Source organism: Pseudopodoces humilis, chromosome 3 (genome assembly GCF_049639895.1).
Source record: "Pseudopodoces humilis isolate 2021_Gansu_Grassland_sample_001 chromosome 3, ASM4963989v1, whole genome shotgun sequence".
Classification (NCBI taxonomy): domain Eukaryota; kingdom Metazoa; phylum Chordata; class Aves; order Passeriformes; family Paridae; genus Pseudopodoces; species Pseudopodoces humilis.
Window position 1 is genome coordinate 3,318,569 of NC_142202.1, and position 21,343 is coordinate 3,339,911.

Genomic DNA, 21,343 nt, shown 5'->3' on the forward strand with positions numbered 1-21,343 from the left:
TTTCTTTCCCAGGGAATACGTACATATCTCTTACATTGGCCAGGACATCTTGCTAATTTATTCTCAGTTGGAATGTTAAAATAAAAATGCACTTGTCTCATTTTGTGTCACAGCACGGATGTAGGTTTCCTTGTTGGTTTATTTTTTATTGCCCAAAAGGACTTTGATCTCATAAGCTGAAAATGATAAGCACATTATATAGCTTGTGGGTTGCTCTCAGACGCTTATTTCAGCCTTTTGCCTTGTTCTTGGTGAAACATTTGGTCAGGATAATAACTAATCTATGATATGACAAATGAAATGATTCTTTGCAAGTATTCTATATGAGAAACAACCCTCTGGTTTTGCCTTGAGTTGGATATTTTTCCTGCAGTGCTCATGGCTCTCTCCAGAGCTCTGGTTTTCGCTTTGCTTGGCTGGGTTACGTTCCTCTGTCTTGATGCACAAAGTGAGTATTGTCACATTTATAAATGCCTCAGTATTTTACTGCTTTTATTGGAATGGAATTAAATTGAATTTACTAAGTTCATGCATATCACAAACCTAGGAGTTCCAAGTGCTTTGATTTATTGGTAAAATAATATCTAAACAAGCAATCTTGGCACCATTGGACACAGTGTGTGGGCTTTCAGGGACTGAGTGATGGACAGCTGGAAACCGTCCTCTTATTTATAAGGGTTTTTACAAGTTTTATTTAACTTTTGGGGGTTTGATTATTTTATATCTGCAGTAGTCAATTAATTTAATACCTAGGCTGAGGCAGAGTCTGAGGATAGATAATTTTAAAGTTGGAATCAATTGAATTCCTTGCTGCTGCTGCTCAGCTAAATGAGATTGGAATAGTTACCATTGTTAATCCTGCTATTCACAGTGATAAGTACTTCACTAAAAGTTCTGTTTGATGTGTTGAGACTTGCAGAAAGTGAAAACTTCCAATTTTTTATCTTTTTCACTGGTCCAGAGCCTAGGCTTTAGCATACTCAGAGATGGAGGTGGTGAATTAAACGTATAACCGGCAGCTGCTGACCAGGAATAGTCATTAGGATTCTATTCAGTGACCTGTGTGCAAATCTGCCCACTGCTCGCTTAAAAATGAGATCATATAAAGTGATGCAGACATGAAGGCATCTACCTAGCCAAGGAAAAGTAGCCCACTACTCATTTATACCAAATGTCCCTTTGAATATCCATAAGGATGGCAAAGATAAGGAGCTGGGGGCATTCTTAGCACTGGTGTAAGACCACAAGAGTTGGACTATATTCTGGAAGTTTTGCTGCTGAATTCTGGTCAGGGAAGGGGGAGACGTTTTGGTAGACCTCTGGATTTTTGTGTGTACAAGTTTGCAGATCTTAATGATTAAAACAAAAAGTCTGTCACTTTTGTCACACAGAGAAAAAGTAGAGAGGTAACTGAGGTACAAGAAACCACTTAGGAAAGCCACTTCTCATGAAAAGGAAACATATACTCCAAAAGGGCTTTTTCTCTAAAAGTTTAAGGGGAGTAAATTTTAGGTAAATGTGCCAATGTGCTTTCACCCTAATCTCCTGGATTCTGTGGGGAATAGCTTTGGGTTTCTAGTTGTCTTGGGAGCAGAAAACAATCTCAGGGTAAGGTACAAGAGTAGTTTCGGTTATGATTTCCACAAATGGCTCATCAGGACACGATAGAGCAGTGACTCACTCTTGTCAGGCAGTAAAACCCTAGACTGGCTCCAGGACACCAATGTTTGCCTATTCCCTGTCAGGTATTGCTTTGAACTCTTCAAGGTGCCACCATGATAAATGTCTTGGAGCTTAATTTGAACCTCTGTGTGCATCTGGGTTTACATAACATCAGCTTATTTGCCTTCTACTGTGTCTGGACACAGTCCCTCTGTGTTCTTTGTACATGACATTTCTGTTTCTTTTAGAAACCACACGTATTGACTGTGATGTACCACCCAAGCCATTGGAGCTCTCAAGCTTTTTGGATGGATATACAGGTAAAATCAAGATTCTAACCTAGAACTGTCTGATCTCCTCCCAAATGCACTTTATTGCTTCACTGTAGTGAGTATATTTTACGAGTGTGTATTATTAATTGATTTACAAGAGTCTTCACGGCTGGATGTAGCAGCTGCCTACATGAAATGCTACTTAGTGGAATAAATAAATGTAACCCCCCAAATTCCCTGATCCAAAGATCTCACTGTCTGAATAGACACATCAGGCAATGGGAAAGAAAATGAGTGCAAGAAAATGTTCTCAGTTCAGCTTGTCCAGCCAGTATTTGATGTCCCTAATGGATATCCGGCAGTTTCACAAGGCAAAGTGTTAAGTTATGGCCAAAGCCTTCTCCTTGGGATGTTGTCATAATCCTTAGGATCTCATTCTGACTGTCCACAGGCAAACTTCACTGCTTCTGGCTTTCAACAGCACACAGAAAACAAACATGATCCAAAGCAGTGATTTTTTTACAATCACTGTTGAAACATTTATTTTTGAGTTGTGGGAGTGTAGCTGCTGTGTCTGATTCTTGCATGGAGTTAGAAAGAAGATAACTACATTTCACTCTGATTTCATTTGATTTTTAATCAGCCAGCAAGAGCTCTGGCCTTCTGTGTGCATTATATGTGCAAATGAAGCTGTTGACATATCTGATGAATAAGCAAGAGGGACAACCAGCTTTAATTTTTCCCCATTACTTTTTATTTGGCTTTCTCCTCTGGAGTAAATGCTTTTCCTAGGCAGCTGCATGATACTTCTTGGCTGAATGTATCTAGCTCTGCAGGGAGGACTGGACAGCCTATGGCAACAGGCAAAGCTGGATTTTGTTTTCCTGGAGGGTTTTCCGCACTGCACACAGCAGGGTGTTCCCACACAAAGCTGTGCCCCTGAGACCCAGCCCTGCAGTTCTGTGCTCGCTGTCAGCTCGCTGGACTTTGTCCTCACACGCAAATAAAGTTCAGTGTCTGGGCTGCTAGCTGTCAGCGTTCCAGACATTCCCTGCTGCTGGAAGAAAATTAAGTTATATTTCTGAAACTCTTGGGAGACCAAGAGCACAAGGATATGCATGGAGATTAGACTGTTACAGAAAGCATTTACTAACCTTAACTAGTAGCGATGCAGTACAAAACTAGTGGGTAAGGAAGAAATACAGTTTGGAAGTTTCCTGAAGGTCATGGAAAATATTTGGGTTGTTCAGGAAAGACTTTGGAAAGGAGAGGAGATTATGGGTTTGCAATCCAGATAATGTGTGCCACAAGAAGATAAATATGTTACATAAACACAAATGTCTTGATGATGACATTTGATGATGATGTAAGGGAACTTTCTTTAGTAAAATTGCCAGTAACACCATGTTGGATGGTTTAAAGGGATACATTTCCAAGGCAATTTCAAACAGATTTGGTGTTTAACCAAGCAAGTAGTACACAGTCAGTCTAACAGGAATCCTGATCGTTGCAAACAACAAGTTGCCGTATTTTCAGGAGAATAGTTCCTAAATGCATGGTGGTAGAAAATCTCATAAGAATTGATTTAAAGGTTGCAGTGTTTTGAGTACAAACAGGAACACGTTAAGAGAAAGGCCACATGCTTTCCACCTGAATCCAGATTCACACTGGATTCTACTGCCTGATAGATCCAGCTGAAATAAAGGTCCTTGTGTTTGGAAAATACTGAAACTGCCCCCATGCAGCCTCTCAATGATTTTGATTACACTGGCTGACTTTGATTATATTTTCATAGTGAATGTGGGGAAAAAAAAGTTTTGCATCATAAAGCTGTTTTCAAAACAATTGTGGAAATTTAGGTGTAAATTATGCTAAGCTTTTTAAGCCTGGATTTATTCTGTGAGTATATTGGAAAAAATTGGTTTATGTGTTTTTAAAAATGCATCATTTAAAAACACTTGTACAGGGTACTTAAGGGGACTTCAACAGATCTTGCAGTTTAGCTGAAAATTCCAAAAAGATATAAAATGTAACCAAAAGCCACCAGTAATCAAGCTGTCAATACATATGAAATGAACCTATGGATTTCTTTTCCATAAAGCAATCTAATTTTGCTCCATTTTCTCTTACAGGTGATATAGAATGGATTATAGATATCCCTCCAAATGTGCAGGTGAAATTACAGGAGTTTATATTCCCTGAACACTTCAGTTATGTAGAGCTGCAGTGGAATTTTGGTTCTAGCAATGCAACTGTGAGGACTACTAAAGCACTGGATGTTGAAGCTCTTGAGGTATTGCTTTTACTGCATATAAAGCTTAGAGAGAAAGGTTTTCTTGACAAGTGAAATATAAATAGCTTTAAGATAATCCATTTTAATCTTTCATTCTCTCACAGTACACGTTGGTATTTCAAAAAAGTGATTTGTCCGAATAGAATTCAGTATCTACCTCTCACTGATACCTGTTAAATGTCTTCAATTTCTTATAACTAAACTTTGCTGTCATCTGACAGCCAGACAGGTTCTTTCCTAGTGCTGTATTGTACTGAGAGCTGTAAACATGCATTATGACAGGTGCCACTTGCCTTAAGCTCACCTCTCAGGAACGTGAATTATTTCATCAGTGGGATTGAGCAGGTATAACTTGGTAGAAGGTAATTCTTAATCATAAGTACTTCACACAGTAATGGATTTATGGGCCTCTGTTGCCTGATGCACAAAAGGATAGATCCTTCTTCTTTAAGCAGTTCTTATTTTGGAGGACTACTAAGAATTTAGAAAGCAATATCATTGTTTTTCCTGGCTGAAGTTGCTTCTGAATATGAAAATGGTGTAGTACTGCAGAGTAAATAAAGACAATTTATTATACAAGTGCTACTTCAGAGTAGCACTGGATCTGTGTTTTGGACACTGCCAGCTCAGAGAAGCACTTACCTGACAGACCTTGACCAGGCATACTGCAAAAAACACTGTTACAACCAGTGTTTGCAATGGATGAAAATGCACTTATGATTTTGGCTTTTTATGTTTGCATTTCTCATTTGGATATCTCCCTAATGGATTAAAACACTGTTTATGCTTCTTGCACATGTTCTTATTCCATGTCAACTTTTTGTTGGGGAGGGCAGCCAGGCACAGGGGGATGGTGGGATTTGGGTAGGTGGGTATAAGTAGAAGAGAAATGGCAGTCAGATAAAATTTATAATATAGAACAAAATAATTACAGTGTTAATTTAAACAGTGCTTTGGTACAGCACACCTGAGGATTCAAGTACTAGAAGCAATTTTATATAATTTTGGCAAAAATTATCTTTGATAATCATATTATTAGTTAATTTAATATATTATTTATTAGTTTGTTTGTTCAATTTTAGGGTAATATGATCTGGTATGCCATTGTTTGCCAAAGGATTGGAGCAGTGAGTACAAACCATGCTTTATCAACTGTATTTATTGTCTAATTTAATGCAAATTATTATTTTCTGCAACACTAATTGAAAGCTATGATGCAGGGAGTTCAGAGTACCTTGTAGAAGATAATCTGTTGAAATCTGCTGATTGAAAGGAGTGTTTTTGTTCACAGAAAACTAAGGTAAATTTAAAAAAGTTAGTTTTAGGGATAGTAGTCTTATTCCCTCTGTTCTCTAATTCTAAATGGCAGTTGAATGGAAGGTGTCTCTTTGAGGATCTCATTTTAGATGAAATGAAATGTTAGCAGAATGCTGCCACCTCACTGTTGTCCTTTGTTCCACTCCAAAGGTTGATGAGATAGAGAACGGACGGCAAGTAGTATTGATAGATGTAAATGACAATGCTCCAGAATTCCAACAAGCTAATTACAGTGCTTCAGTATCAGAGGTGGGTTATGGCAAATGCTGATACTTTTTTCCTGGGATACTTTTAAATTACTCTTTGGGGAGGTTCTAATGGGACCATGCTGAGATGAGCTCATTATGTGCAACCTCATGGGATTTATCTGCTGCTTCCCATGGGCGTGGAGAAGAAAGGCTGGGCTGCACGTATAGCTGGGGGAGTGGGGTGATGGAGAAACATTCCCAGCCAAAAATGGCAATGGGAAGTGATTTGCTAAGCAGGGTGGCACAATTTTGCTGCTCCAGGTTAGGGAAGATGTGGAAAGGGGCATTTGACTGAATATTTGTTGATCTTTATTTCCTCTTAGGTAGCTGGAATTAATTCCACAGTTGTAAAAGTGGAAGCTGAAGATAAGGACTTTTCACCACAATTCAGCCTCCTTACTTACAGTCTTTGGGTAAGTGCCCTTTATTAGCTGGAAACTGAGAATACCAGCTTGAATTTCATAGATCTATAGCCTGGGACCTGATCCCAGCGTGCTCCCTTGCACTGTGAAGATTAAAAATCTTCAAAACATCCAAGAGACCTTTCAGATTACATCACAGGATCAGCCTGGCATGCAGCAAGGCCTGAATCTTGTTTCTTAACATTTGTGGAATGATTTATGGCACTCTTCAGCTACAGCTAAGGAGCTCAGTGGTCCTTTGCAGTAGCAGGAGGGAAGAGTTGTTTCCCCTCTTTTTAAAGTTTATATTTGACTTGCTGTCGGTCTCCAGTCCTCAAGCCAACTGAAGTAAGATCATTTCAACTAAATTTAGATATCTGCAGTGGAAATCTTCACACCTGAGCTTGTCTCTGCTCCTTTTATAGCTGGTGAAGGGAAGCTGATGCCATTGCCCTGTGTGCCATAGGATAAGATAAATCTGACAGAAATTCTGTTGGCACTGACAGGGGAGGCAATGGAATGTTTGAATAGAATGGAGGAGGATCAGCCTTTTTCTTTCCACTGGTGGTGGCTGAGACATTCCTGCACCTTTATGAAAATAGCCCAATAATAAAGGTGAAAAAAAAATGAGAAAAGAAAATGTGTTTCATCATCAATAATATAAAATATTTGATTTATTCATTTAATAGGGCCCAAACTCTGATTACTTTTCTATAAGGGAAGGAGATGGAAACGTCATGGTGAAAAAAACACTGGATTACAATGAGGTCAACTTTTTCAATTTAACAGTCCAAGCAAAGGTATGATATAAATTAAAAGAAAAATGAGACCCACAATAATTCTACAATGATAGTTCCTTTGTTTTATAGCATTCCAGTTTCTACAAATTTACGGCTTTGGGAGTTCCCAACCCAAAAGTTGTGTCTGCAGCTTGGTTTATACTGGAGACAAAGTAGCACATTCTTAATATTTCAGCCATTGTTTGTTTCCTCTCAAATACCAGCCCAAGTTTCTTTCTGTACTTCTCTAAGTATAAATATTCTACATAGTCATTTTCCACTATTGTAACACATATTCACCTATTCATTCTGGCAGATCTCTCATATTTTTGCTGCATCGTACCAGGTTTTTTGTTTGTCTTTTTTGAGATTTGAGTATGTATTTTCCTTCATTTCCTTTTAGAACTAAAAATAAACAGTTTTGCTAGGATTATTGTGGTATCTAGCAAATAGTACAGCTGTAACAATTGTTCTATTCTATATTGTACATGATTTACATGATAATTTTGTTCCTAGAACTGGATTCCAGAAATGGAAAAATATGACAGGCTGAAAGTTCTCAGCTTAAAAATGCTGCAAAATACATGTAATAAAATTCTGCTGTATTTTCCACTGAGATATGGGGTTTTTTTCATGACAGTGGTTCTTATTTTCTTCTTTCCCTTGGGATGCAGGAAAAATTTGGAAACCAGAGTGCCACTGCATCATTAATAATTAATGTGCAAGATTATGATACATTGAACCCCTATTTCAGTCAATCCGTGTACAGTGGGAGTATCAATGAAAACCAGGTAAAAGCTCTTCACTGAATGCTGCTGCAAATGGATTATCCCTATCCATAGGGCTTTTCTTCCAAGGATTCTTCCTCCCTGAGCAGCTTAAGATGATGGATAGAGCTGCTTTCCTCTGTGGTGACCAGTGAAAAAGATACCAGCTGTAGACTTTCAACTACCAGATAAACAGACCATGTATTATATGAAGCATAGTTTTTTTTTTTTGAGATAGAAACACATAATTTTGTATTTGGGGGAAAAAAATTTAAAAATAAAAAGAAGAAAGAAAAGTAAAAAAACCTCAAATTCCTGTTTTGACTGGGCTTTTAATGTAAAATTAAAAGGGCAGCTGGCTGTCCATCAGTCCTGAAATTAGTTTTAATTAGTGTAATTCCTTCATACAGCATTACAATCAGGTAAGCAAAAATAAGAATCTGAATGGCAATCCATGGTCTATACTACTTGTGTAACATTTTTTTCTATATAGAGTAGTGATTTCTTGGTGGAATGTGTTTGACTCAGGTTTCTGTATGTATTAAGAAAAAAAATTACAGTATAGTATTATCAGAGTAATCCACTAAAATTGAAAAGGTTCATTATTATCCCTATCTCTTCGTGTTAATATATTTTAAATCACATATACTTTTAGAGTTACACCTCCAGTGTCCCTTTTGTTAGTTGTTCACCTTTCATTCTCTGAAAGGAATAATTTTAGCCCTTCTAAAATGTTTCTGTCTTTTAAATTACTGTTTTTCTATGGGCTGCATTATAGACTTGTGTGTTGTTTTCCAGAAGAGGAATAGAACTGAAACAGTCAGTGTGCTTAACATAAATTCCATCTGTGACTGCAGCTTCATAATCTGGTGTTTCTTAAACACAGTGTATCCTTCACACTCCACAGTGTATCTTGGTCATCATTTTACTCTGTAAAGCATATGTGGCAAAGAAAGAATTTTTCTCTGGATCACATTGATTAAATACATGTGTCTTGCTTCTTTAATCAAAACCCTGACTTATCTAATGAAGGATTTGAAGTTAATGTATGGTTTTTTCAAGATATTCAGATTAATGTATGTTTTCTAGGTGGGTCCTTTGGCCATTCTTCCAGAGATCTTGGCTCAAGATGGAGACAAAGGTATAAATGAAAAAATAATTTACAGCATCAAACTAGGTAAGAGCCTTTTTTTTCTTCTAGATGTTGACTCAGTAATTCAAGATGATTCATTTACCTGTTACTGGAGGGAATGATAAGGAAGTGCAGGGTCCATTCAGATGTCTTCAAGTGCACACAGCTTCACTGCAGTGCTGCTCCACCAGCTAAATCAGCCTAATCTCAGCCATTACTGCAGGGTCCAGCTATTTCTAAAATGTTTAGATGTTCTTATCCTCCTTCCAAGGAACAAAAATCAATTCCTGATTTCAAGTTTAAGCCACTCTAGAGGCTTCAATTTGATCAAAGAATTTCTGTTCAGGACCATCTAGAGAGAGGATTCCATCAAGAGCTGTTCCTCCTCCTAAAGAAATTTTCAAAAGTTTATGAAATACTTAATTTGAGACCCTTGAAGTGTGAGTGAATTTTCTAGGAATTGTTTTGAGGACAGAGTGTTTAAAAAACAGCTTTTCATGTTCTTTTTTGCTGTGGCTAAGAAGTTAACACTTATACAAATGACAGATCAGACTTCCAGTTCTGGTTCATTTTCATTAAACCTTCCCAGACTTCCAGTTTTGGTTCATTCTCATTAAACCTTTCCAATTTGTTGCTTTTCAGTGAAGCCCCCAGCCTATAACAACAGCTTTTCGATCAGTGACACTGGAGTGTTGGAAGTCAAGACCTCAATTGACAGAGAAATATGTCCCAATCTTGTGGTGGGCATTCAGGTAGAGATTGTTTTGGTATTTTAGTCTCGATTTCAGAAAATATTATGTAAATCCAAGTTGCTGTTAATAGCATTTCTCATAGTCATTGGTATCAAGGCTCCATCCTGCCATTTAAAAATCAAAATAAAGGAAAAATTAATTCATTATAAATATGCAGTTGTTATGTCCTTGAGGCAAGCTTGTAAGTTGTTATCAGGGCATGGAATTTACAGCTGTAAACTCTGCTTTCTAGGCAGCTCAGCAAGATAAGAATTTCAAAACAGCTGATGCAGTAGTTCTGGTTACTATTGGCGATGTGAATGACCATAATCCAGTACTTTCACAAGCAAGTTATGATGTCTCACTTCCAGAAAATTTACCAAATGGGATGGAAGTTCTTCAAGTAACAGCTACTGACCAAGATGAGGTAAAAAGACAGTGGTTTTATGGCTGCTACAAATATTGCACTTCTGAAATACAATATAAAATACATCTGTGTTGTACAGATATTGTGAAGAGAACTTTTTTTTCCTGACCACCTAAATATGCTTAAGCAAACTTAGTTTCCCTTATTTAAGGGGTAGAGTACTGCAGACAAAGAAAAAATTTTGTCTCTCTTTGGAACTCCTCTGGCTTGCATAAGGTCCCAAATCTGAAACTGCAAAAGTACAAAATGAACAAAAAGATGCAAGTCATTCTCAGCCTGCATGTTATTTCTTCCAGGTTGTTTGCTTCTTTCTCTTTTTTTAATTTTGTTTTTTTTTTTGAGACTGTAATCTCAATTAAAGCAGGAAATTTCATCTTCTCCATGTGGAAAATAAGAAAGCATCCTAAGGGAGTAGTTGAGTGATTGTCCTATTTAATAACAAATGCAAATGTCCTGTTTGCAGGGAGGCTTCCAGGGAACACTCAGTCTCACTCCAGAGGACAGTCCCTTCCAGTTGAGTCCAGATGGGATCCTAACTGTGAGGAACTCCACGCTGCTGGACAGGGAGAGAGTACCCTCTATTCACCTACAGGTATTAAAAACAAGCCTGCTCCTTTCCAAGGTAACCTGAGGCCAACAGGTGAGACCTGATCTGTCCTGCCAGGAGGCCAAACCTTGAGTATGGGTCAGCAGCTTAATTGAAGAAACAATCCAGACTTTGTCAGCAGTGTTACCTGGAGGGAAATACCACTGCTGATACAGTTTCCTCAGCTTGTACTTCTCGTTCACCCTTTTTACTACTTCCACAACATGCCTTTGAGCAACAGTCTTCTCACTGCATCATTTTTGCAGGTCACTGCTAGGGATCATTTGCTACCTTACACAAAGGTGAGCTCTCCTATCAACATAGTGCTGCTGGATGAAAATGACAACAGCCCAACCTTTAGGGACACACCATATAGACAAGATATTTTCCTCAACATGACTGCAGGAATGGCCATTCTTCAGGTACTAGAAATACTAAACAAAAATGACATTTCTGAGTTGAATGCATGCATGAGTCCTTGCTTAAAATTGTGAAGCAGTTCTGTTGAGCAGGGAATCTTCTTGGAACAGCTTGCAGTTAAGAAATAATCCACCTTTCATTTCAGAGCTATTGATATTCCATAATCACAGTGTCCTGGATACTTTAATCACATCCCAGATCAGGGCATAAATTATAAAGGATATTTATTCTGGTACTCTGCACTAGCCTGAATTCCACAAATATATGACAGAAAATAAGATTTCTGAATTCAGTTGTTGTAAAGTGTTGAATAAAAACTGAATGTTGTTAGAGTCCAAATAAAACTCAAATAATGGCACAACATTTTTGAAAGGCTGCTGAATTCTGGAGCATTTGGAATAATTTTTAGATCCAATATACTTTTTGTAACATGGTAAACCAGTTAACCAAATAAAATAGGAACTAGTTGAGATCTATAGGGAGTCACTATCAATGCTCATACCCAGATGTGCAGATTTCATGGCTCCTGATGAAATCTCTTGAACAATCTTCCTCCAGTGCCTTTAAGATTGTTATGAAACCAATTTTCTGAGATGGAAACTTGGTGTAATTCATATGAGTTCCACAAGAGCAGGATTTTGCTTGTGCTGCTGGAATGATATTTGTGTTTATGTCCAAGAGCAAACTTTGTCACTGAGGTTTAACCTAGGAATTACATAGGAAGTGGACAGTCAAAGGTACAACCAAATTTCACTGCAGCTATATTTACCTGATTTTTCATGCATATCTAAAATGGGAAAAATTTTGATAAAAGCACAAACCCTAGAATAAAATAACTTCTTTTTCCTCCAGGTTGCTGCTGATGATCCAGATGATGGTATAAATGGAGAGATAAGCTTCATCTTAGCTGGTGGCAATGAAGATGGGCACTTTGAATTGGATACATCCACAGGACAAATCAGTTTAAAAACAGTAATCCCATTAAGAATCAACGAGCTTAAGAAGTTTGTCTTGTGGATAACAGCTACTGATGGTAAGACAGGATATTAGTACCAGTCAGCACAGCTATTCCTGGTGATGAATTTTGGTTTTGTTTGATTTTTTACTTGGAGGAATGCTGTCAAATAGGTTCACAGGCTTTATTTAAATAATACCATATACTTTATCTGCTCTTGTTTGTTGAAGATAAGGAACTGTCTTACTTATCCAAAGTGCTGCATCTCTGGTAAAAGTGTTCCTGCTGATGGCATTATAGCAAATCTGTTTTCTTTATGGCTGTGGGAAGAACATGTGAAAATATATATATATATATATATATAATCATATTTTCCTTTAGTGTACTGACTGGTGTTGCACAGCATAGGAAACAGAAATTCAGGCAGAAGTCAGAAATTTATAACTCTCCCGTCAATCAACAAGGAGTAAAATTAAAGTAAAAGGCACTGAGTAATCTGGACATTATTTGCACATCCATGTCGGTAAACTTGAAATGCCAATTCCATTTTTAGGATGACTAGCATGAAAAATATTGGCTTAGCCATAGTTATTGGGGGTTTCTTTGTTTTAAAAGAATAACAGGGAACTCAGTGAACATTCATGACCTGAATAAGGGCAGAAATAAATGTAACCTAGGAGTGGCATCCCACTCCTGGTGTAATGAGAATACAAAGTGGCTTTCAGCTTCTTTTGCCTTCACAAAGGCAATCACAGCTTTGTGATTTTTCCATGATTTGGTCAATATGAGCACTATATCTTCAGATTTAGGGTCACGTGGATAAGATGGGTCTTGTCCACTGGGGATATGGGTCCAGAAGGGATTGCTCAGTCCATCCTTTGTCTGTGGTCTTGGTGAGGACCTCTGAGGAAGCACCATAACAACAGCACTAAGGATTAAATACAAAAAAAAAACCAGCAGTACCCCTGGAAAAGTGTATTTTGCAGGAGGGAATACAAGTAGGTATTTTGTGCATCTGCTGAGAGATTGTTTTCTTTTGCTTGCAGGTGGGACCACTCCAAGAAGTTCATTAGTACCAGTAGAAATCTTTGCAGTTGGAGATTCCAGGCCACAGTTTATTCAGAAAACATACAATGTGACTGTGGAAGAAGAGATGGTTGCTCCTGTTGAAGTAGTACAAGTAAGAACTTTATTCTATCTCTACATAGGAAAGGGAAGCTCTGAGAAAATACTAATTTTGTAATAGATGTGCCCTAAATATCCACATGTCCCTGAGTTATAGAGAACTAGATCCTGTGTGTTCTACATATCAACCTTCATGTGCAGTATGTCCCTCAGATGAAGCTTATCACCCACAAAGGTGGGTTTGCTTCCAGTTAAAACTTTGCAAATATTTTAAACAGCATCTGCTACCATGTAGCATTTTAAAAATCCCAAAAAACCCCTAAAGCAGCTCTCCAAATCAAACAAAATTAATTCCAGAACTGCTTGAGAAAATAAACTTTTGTGTGTAGCCCTCTGTTGACTTTGGACACCCTTCAAAGGTTTTAGTGGCACAAAGCTTGGGATAGGTAATATTCCCTCATCTCTTGGTGATAAATCTAAAACCCTGTGACATGAGATGAGAATTCCCATCAGAGAAATGTCATAAAGGCATTTTCAAAGAAGGCCCAAGAACTTCCTCTTCATTTTAACAAAAAAAGAAAAAGCTCAGACAAGCAGAGCACCAGAATGCACCACGATAGCTCCTTGGATGAAGGGCTGAACACACATGGGAGGTTTCATATCAAAGCAGTGAGAAGGAAATGTGTTTTAGTGTTTTGATTTATAGACACCTTGAGTTAATTCTTCCCCTTTTTTCATGTAAAGAAAGGCAGAACCAAAGGTTGAAGTGCAGTCTGTTATTTTTATTCTGTGTTATATATATATATTCGTATTTTAACAAAAGGCAGTCCTCTCTGCATTTTTATGTATATTGAGGCTTGATCTTCACTTCTTTTAAAGAATCTGTGAAGTTAACAAATATCTGAATGAAAATTCATTAAAAGAAGTAAAAATCAAGACACAGTATCAACACTGTAAGTTGATATCAATCCACAATATCAACCATAAAATGAGTCTGGACATAGTTAAAACTGCTAGTTTTTCTCAGACAGTGGTTTATGTGTTTTAATTCATTTATTGATGATATGCTGTATCCTACACAGGTTGAGTATGAGGCTTTAAATCCCCATGTACAAGTTGAGTTTTGGGTGCTGACAGAATCTGCTCCATTTACCATCGATGGCAAGGGACTCATCTCAACAAAAACCAAACTGGACTACGAATACCACAAAAATTACACTCTCAGTATTTCCTTGTCAGATGGAAGCGCTGCTGACTATGCCACAGTGTTTGTCAGAGTCTTAGATGTCAATGATAACAGCCCTGTGTTTGGTACAGCCAGCACCACCATTGCCATTGTGGAGAACATGCCGGCGGGAACCAGCGTCACCAGCGTGTCCGCCACAGACGAAGATGAGGGCTTTAACGGATTAGTGGTTTACACTCTGAAGGGTGGAGAAGGAAAAATGGACATTGACGGTTCAGGACTCATTTTGCTGCAAAAGGTGCTGGACAGAGAAGAACAAGGCTTCTATAACTTAACTGTGATTGCCAGTGACCAAGGCCAACCCGCGCGATCCACAGCGCTCAACCTGACCATCGTTGTCGACGACGTGAACGACAACGCCCCGGTCTTCTCATCGAGCAGGTATGAAGTGAAGGTCCCTGAAGACCAAGAGCTGGGAAGTGCCCTGCTGACACTGTCTGCTACTGACAGGGATGCTGGGGCCAACGCCCTTGTGATGTACCAAATCACTGACCAGCGACCTCAAACCTCCTCCCCGATGTTCCTCATCAACTCAAGCACAGGCCAGCTCAGCCTGAGCCAACACCTGGATTATGAAACCATAAATGAGTTTGAAGTGCAAGTGGAGGCATCAGATGGAGGTCAACCAACTCAGAGCACTGAAACACTTGTAGTTGTTCATGTAGAAGATGTCAATGATAACCCCCCAGAATTCAGTCAGGCAGCTTATGATGTATTTGTGTTTGAAAACCATCAGAAGGGGAGTCCTGTTTACACATTCAGTGTTGCTGACAGGGACGAGGTAGGTACCACATTAATCTCATCCTGATAAATCAAAACTACGTTTTTCTCTATTAATCTGTGAAAAAACCTTGTAGTAGATGGGCAAAAGGAGATTTCTTAAATGGTCGGCACTGAGTATATTTTGGTTCATGGAAACTTTGTCTTGCTTTCTCTGGTGCCAGCCTTAAACCTTCCCAACCCAAGGGAGTTAGGACCTTGTACAAAATAGTTTACTGGCTATATCAGAGAAGATGGGGAGAGCTTCTTTCCCACTGCATATGTGACACAGGAGAGGGAAGTGGTGTTTGCTTCTGTTAATGTGCATATGAGGTGAACGCATCACACCAAACAGAGAATAGATTTTTTTAAAAATTGTCTTATTGCTTCTTATGTCAAAATAATAGTTTCTGATTGAATGTTGCTTGATAAACTAAACCTGGTAGACTTACCTTTAGTCTCAGCTTAGTCAGAGCAAGAGGCAATTCGTCACCCTGATAGAGTTGTTTCCCCTTTAATAGGAAATTACAAATTTTCCCTCTGCTTTATAACAAGTAGTTTCTTTCTCCCCTTGTTTTATCGAGATATTTTGCATGTAGCTGTGGCACTGGGGAGATGGAGGAAGAGATTTCCAATTTGCAGTATTATTCTTGCTCATGTCAGTTTTAAAGTAGCATAAATGCTCAGTTCATACTCCACTGAACTCTGTTTTGCTGCCCTTTCCTTCACAGCAATAAGTCTTGGAGAGCTTTAGGGAGAATGTGTAGGACCCAAAGAGGGAAGCCCATGAGGGCTTCCACATAGCCCAGTCCTGTTCACCAAAGAAGTCTATTATTCCAATAGCTCAGGGTGCAGGATTTCATTTATTAAACCTGGAAAATCACTTGTACGTCTGTAATGAGAAGTCTTATGAAAAGGTCAGGTATTAGAATTAATAAGATTATTTTTTGAACTTAAATCTTAATGATTTTAAATTTACATGAACAATGTTTTCTTTTTTAGGCTGGCTTTTCTCAGGGATACTTTATTCTCAACAGCACTTCATTTACTGTGGATACCCCTGGAATACTTTCATTAAGTAATGACACAGAACTGGACAGGGAGACCACATCTGGATTCACTTTAAAAGTAAATTTGGAGAGAGACTATGCAGCTTTGGCTGATCTCTACTTCATTCCCTTGAATGCCTTTTTGTATCTTTATAAGAGGTTAAAATGATAATGCAGTCAACTAAAATTACATTTTTTTTCTTACTTTTTTAGGTATGGGCAGTTGATAACGTAATAAATGGGCTTCATTCAAGTGCCTTGTTCCATATCACTGTTCTGGATGTCAATGATAACAACCCTGAGTTTCAGAATCAGCCATACAGTTTTGAGGCGCTGGAAGGGGAATACATGTTGAATAATCCCACTAGAGTCGGACACGTGACTGCTACTGATTTGGATGAGGGAGAGAATGCACAAATTACTTATCACTTGTCGGCTGAGGATGGGGATAATCCATACAGCATCCAGCAGGTAACGGTTTGGGTATGCTGAAAACAAGATTTAGATCCTGCTGTTGATGAAGTGACTTGGCACAGTAAGATACAGCAGGTGAAAAAAGAGTAGGGAGTACCATTCAAGAGCACATCACAACCAGCACGTGCCCTGTAGGCTGGAAATCTATGTTGATATTCAAAATCCAAGACATTCCTGGTCAGGTGTTGCTTGGAATGTGAACTAGCCCAAAGGAGAAGAAATTATTTCAATCCCTCATCCCTTTTGAGAATTGAGTGTACAAGAGTTCTCCAAATGATCTGTGCATTGAACCACTGCCTTCTCTAGGATGGAACCATTTTGGTTACTGGCTCTGTAGACCGAGAAAGTAAAGACAAGTATGAGCTGCTCCTCGTGGCATCTGATAACGGAGTGCCTCCCAGACAGGTAAGGAGTTCAGATAAAGCAAGTTATGCTTTATCTGAACTGCCTTTTATTTGTACACCCAAGTGCCTGTGCAATTTCTGATTTATGGCTTTCTCCTGCCACACCCCAGAACTTCACACACATCAGCATCCAAGTGTTAGACGTGAATGACAACCCTCCTCAGTTCACAAGGGCACAGTACTCAGCCAGCATCCACGTGGCAGCAGCAAAGGAAGGAGAATTTGTCCTGTCAGTGTCTGCCACTGACCTCGACCTTGGGAACAATGCTGTCATTTCATACAGGTACGTTTCTGTGAGGTTAATAAGTACGGGCTGTGAGAGACACAGAAAGGTATTTTTATTGATCTTAAGAAGGATAAGATCTCTTGATATATATTTTACAAGTGCTATAATTTGCTATGATTTCTATACTTAGGAAGGACAGTCATTTTACTAGGTGTTTCAGAGCTTATCAAATCATGATAATGTCGTAAGAGAGGGCACAACCAAATTATAAACTGGCAGTAAAACCCCACAGCCAAGATTTGTTCTGGTTTCTGAAATTTTGAGTAACACATTGGAGTTTCTGGGTAGGAAGCAAATGAATCTCTGACTCTTTTTACATATTTTCTGGGGGGAGGAGATAAGAAATTAGCTTCCTTAATGCACTATGCACAGAAAAATCAGTGGAAAAAGCTATTTATATGAGCCCTAAATCAAGGAAACTACCAGGATACCCTGATGTGAAAAGCATAGATTGAGAAGGACAAATGAATAAGCAGTAATTTTGTGGATGTTTAAAACTGCTGCCTTGAAAGAGGTTATTTTTAACTATGAGATAGCATTCTACCTAAAACACATCACTTGTGAGCAATCCAGTTATCTGTGAGAGGTCACAGAACGCCAGGAATTAGTTTTTCAGATGAATGTCACTTGGGTTTCTCCTGCTGCTGAGTATGCAACTGAGGGTGCAAGATCTGCCTTCTCCTAGTGGAACCATCAAAGCCTTGGGGTGTAATGGGAACTGAAGGCAAGAATGCCGCACATTTTCATGAGGGAAGACTTACTTGGATATAAAAGGCCAACATATTTTAGGCTAAAGACATCAATTAAAAGCTATTCTTTATAAATAGGCAAATATTGTCTGTTGAGTGCTCCTTACAGAGGTAGCAGTAACTAGACGGCACTTCCAAGGTCATTAATATGCATGCTCTCCTGATTGCTCCTTAATCAGCCTCATGAACCACTCTGATGATTTCCATATAAATAATGGCACTGGAGAAATCACCCTCAGCAGTAACCTGGACCATGTCACAGCTGACACAGTTGTTATACTGACAGTTGTTGCCACTGATCACGGAGTTCCTCAGCTTACCTCAACTGGTAAACCATCTTTTCTAACCTCTTTTTCTTTTCCCACATAAATATAACCCTTGCATACATTTAAATTTGAAATTCATCAATTTCTATTTGACTTCAATTCATTGCTATCAATCAAACTGAATTTAGCAAAAAAAAAAGTTACATCTGAACAGTAATGAATATTTGCTTTTTACCTTCTGATCTCCTCCGTGCTGATCATAGTAACAGAAAACTTGGTTTTAGTAACCCTGGTTAGAAATAATTTTTTAAAATTCATTTATAGCAGTTGTATTTATGATACAAAACCCAAGACTCCACAGTTGTAGTCACTCTAAAAGGATGTATTCAAATAATATTTTTGACACTTTTCTTTTTCAGTTTTCCTTTATCTTCCTAAAATTAGAAACATTTAAATAAACAGAAGCTGGCAAATCACTCTCAGCTGAGTTTCTGTTCCTCAGAAAATATCCAATCACGTAGTATTTTTTGTAACTTTTTAAAGGGTTTTCGGAGGTTAACTTTGATTCACTCTGAACAGGAGAAAACAGCTGATTTTCTCAAAACAGGACAAGTGGTCGCAACAGAAATTGCACTCCTGGGTTTAGGTACATCCCTCCTCTCTTGTTACAAAGCAATTAAGGGTTGGATTTTTAAGGAGGGTGAAACACCTGCACGTCCCATTAGTTTCGGATTGGTGATCCCTGCTCTCCTTTCGCACTGAAACAACACTTCTGTAATTAGGGAAGTGAGGTTATTTGAAAATCATTAGGCATAAAACTAAAATCTATTAGGTGTAAAAAGCAGCATGTTTTGTGTTACATATTATCCTTATTACTATTGCTTTTCTTTTCTCTTATCATTCTTCTTTCCTATGTGATAATTTCTATTATTTTCTACTAGCTCCTCAAGAGCTTAAGGAAACAGAGCACAGATCATGATGATTTTAGAAGTGACTTCACTATTTTAATTTTTTTTCTCTCTTCAGCCTCTGTTACTCTCTACTTGCTGGTAAATGACACCAGCTTTGGAGTGACTTTTGAGAGCTCCAGCTACGAGTTCAGCATTGAGGAGAACAAAGCCCCAGGGACTGCAGTGGGCTCTGTGAAGGCTCTGACTGGAAGCACAGCTGTGCAGGTTGGGTATTCCCTGAAATCCCACTGGGACAAGTTCTCCATCAGGGACCAAGGAGACATCGTGGCCCTTGTCAGGCTGGATCGGGAAGAAGGAGACCTGTACAGCATCCTTGTGGAAGCTGTGGATTCTCTGGTGCCACCCAACACAGCTGCTGCTTTGGTATGGAATATGCATTTCAAAATATTTTTTTTATCCAGGAATATAAAATATCTTTTAAAAAATATTAGCAATCAAAATCCAGGTAAGTGTCTTCTGTCATGCAAATGTGAAGCTTTGAGAGCCTTCTATTTAATTTCCCTTTTTTTATTGGAGATATTCCCATCCGGAGATATTGTCAGCTTCACAGATTGTGTCACTCCCTGAGAGCTCCTTATGAGCAACCCATAACCAGAGAAACTGATGAACACCAAAGCTGGTTCTGTGCATAGTTCTGTCAAATGCATGAAGCAGATGAGCCAAAAAGCCCCAGGTTATTAGTTCTGCTCATCTCTTCACTCAGTTAGAGTGTGTTATCTCACATATTTGTTATCTTGCAGCTGAGAATAAAAAAGATAAAAAATGCAGAGATTGTGAAAATGCTCAAATGCTGAAAAATGCTGAAGTTTTCTATCCCTTTGGGGTTTGTTCCTTGGTTGTTTTGTTTTTGGTTTTTTTTCCCTATAGGCTTCCATGGACTAAAATAAACCAAAATTCTCCTTTGGATGCAGCTTCTACAGCTCAAATTTGTCTTTTTTTTCTTTTGTTTCTTTTTCTTCAATATAGGTAACCGTGAGAGTTGAAGACATCAATGACAACCCTCCAGTTTTCTCAGCATGGATCCAAACTCATTTATCAGCGCCTGAGAATGCAGCTGATCTGGACTTGGGCACATTTTCTGCTACTGATCTGGATATAGGAGATAATGCACTTATCAGCTACTCTCTGCAAGATGATTTTGCTGGAACATTCCATATTAACAGTTCTACTGGCAAGCTGATGACCAAAAAAACATTAGACAGAGAAGTGATGGACAGTTATGAATTGAAAATAATGGTAAGTTGACAAATTTGATGCAAGTTCACAGAATTCTCCGCATTAAAAAAAGAGAAAATACTCAACTATCACAAGAAAACCAATAAATCTTAGAGAATTCCATTGGAATTCATGCATGAATTTTGATTGTTCCTTATTGTTTTGTATGTAGAGCTCTATTTTCTGCTCTGTAAATTGGTATTAGTGAGTAAATGACTTATGAACCCTAAATTTTAAAGGCCACTGTCACACAACATCTGACTGTGACATCTGGATCCATTTTAGACCGTACAACTGCCTTGTCAATCCATGCTATTTGTCCCTTTACCTTATTTTTTTTTTTTTTCATTTTCCAAAATGTATGTCCTAAGATCTTTTAAAAAATAAACCTGAAATGAGATTTTTCTAGTTTAAAAAAAAAAAAAAAGCATAAACTTTTACTCTACATCCATGAGGTTATCTACTTATTCTAGCTGATTTCATTGATTTTTTACTGCTACTAATGAGATCAATTACTGTGCATACAAAGTGTTCCAGCACTGGCCATCAAGTACAAATATATTTGAAGGACATTTTTACAGATCTAAGAACTTATGGAAGATATAGAGGAGACATATTAAAAATTGAGCAGCGTCTTCTGAAAAATTTCTAGTTAATGAAAGTAGACACTTTTTAAGACTAATTGAAAACTGTGTATATGTACCTCCAGATGAGAATTTTCTATGGCAGATGTTGGTGCAGTGTAAAACTGACTGTGAATATGCCACATACTGGATGCTCTTCACAACTTGTTTTGTTGTCATTTTAAA

At 38.2% G+C, this 21,343-nt stretch overlaps 1 protein-coding gene across 1 annotated transcript in view; it reads left to right on the forward strand.

Annotated features, from left to right (window-relative positions):
* Window positions 1-246: 246 nt before the first annotated feature.
* LOC148184556 (protocadherin Fat 4-like) overlaps window positions 247-21,343 on the forward strand; it is a 38,045-nt gene continuing 16,948 nt past the window's right edge. The window contains exons 1-23 of the mRNA XM_088052536.1: window positions 247-448; window positions 1,911-1,982; window positions 4,067-4,227; window positions 5,310-5,354; window positions 5,695-5,793; window positions 6,116-6,205; window positions 6,883-6,993; window positions 7,647-7,763; window positions 8,829-8,916; window positions 9,514-9,623; window positions 9,856-10,029; window positions 10,493-10,621; window positions 10,882-11,037; window positions 11,888-12,068; window positions 13,037-13,170; window positions 14,198-15,142; window positions 16,123-16,248; window positions 16,383-16,640; window positions 16,950-17,048; window positions 17,158-17,330; window positions 18,262-18,410; window positions 19,375-19,682; window positions 20,286-20,555. Coding sequence (XP_087908662.1) covers window positions 379-448; window positions 1,911-1,982; window positions 4,067-4,227; window positions 5,310-5,354; window positions 5,695-5,793; window positions 6,116-6,205; window positions 6,883-6,993; window positions 7,647-7,763; window positions 8,829-8,916; window positions 9,514-9,623; window positions 9,856-10,029; window positions 10,493-10,621; window positions 10,882-11,037; window positions 11,888-12,068; window positions 13,037-13,170; window positions 14,198-15,142; window positions 16,123-16,248; window positions 16,383-16,640; window positions 16,950-17,048; window positions 17,158-17,330; window positions 18,262-18,410; window positions 19,375-19,682; window positions 20,286-20,555 — 4,065 coding nt within the window. The 5' untranslated portion in view covers window positions 247-378. The remainder of the gene's footprint in view (window positions 449-1,910; window positions 1,983-4,066; window positions 4,228-5,309; window positions 5,355-5,694; window positions 5,794-6,115; window positions 6,206-6,882; window positions 6,994-7,646; window positions 7,764-8,828; window positions 8,917-9,513; window positions 9,624-9,855; window positions 10,030-10,492; window positions 10,622-10,881; window positions 11,038-11,887; window positions 12,069-13,036; window positions 13,171-14,197; window positions 15,143-16,122; window positions 16,249-16,382; window positions 16,641-16,949; window positions 17,049-17,157; window positions 17,331-18,261; window positions 18,411-19,374; window positions 19,683-20,285; window positions 20,556-21,343) is intronic.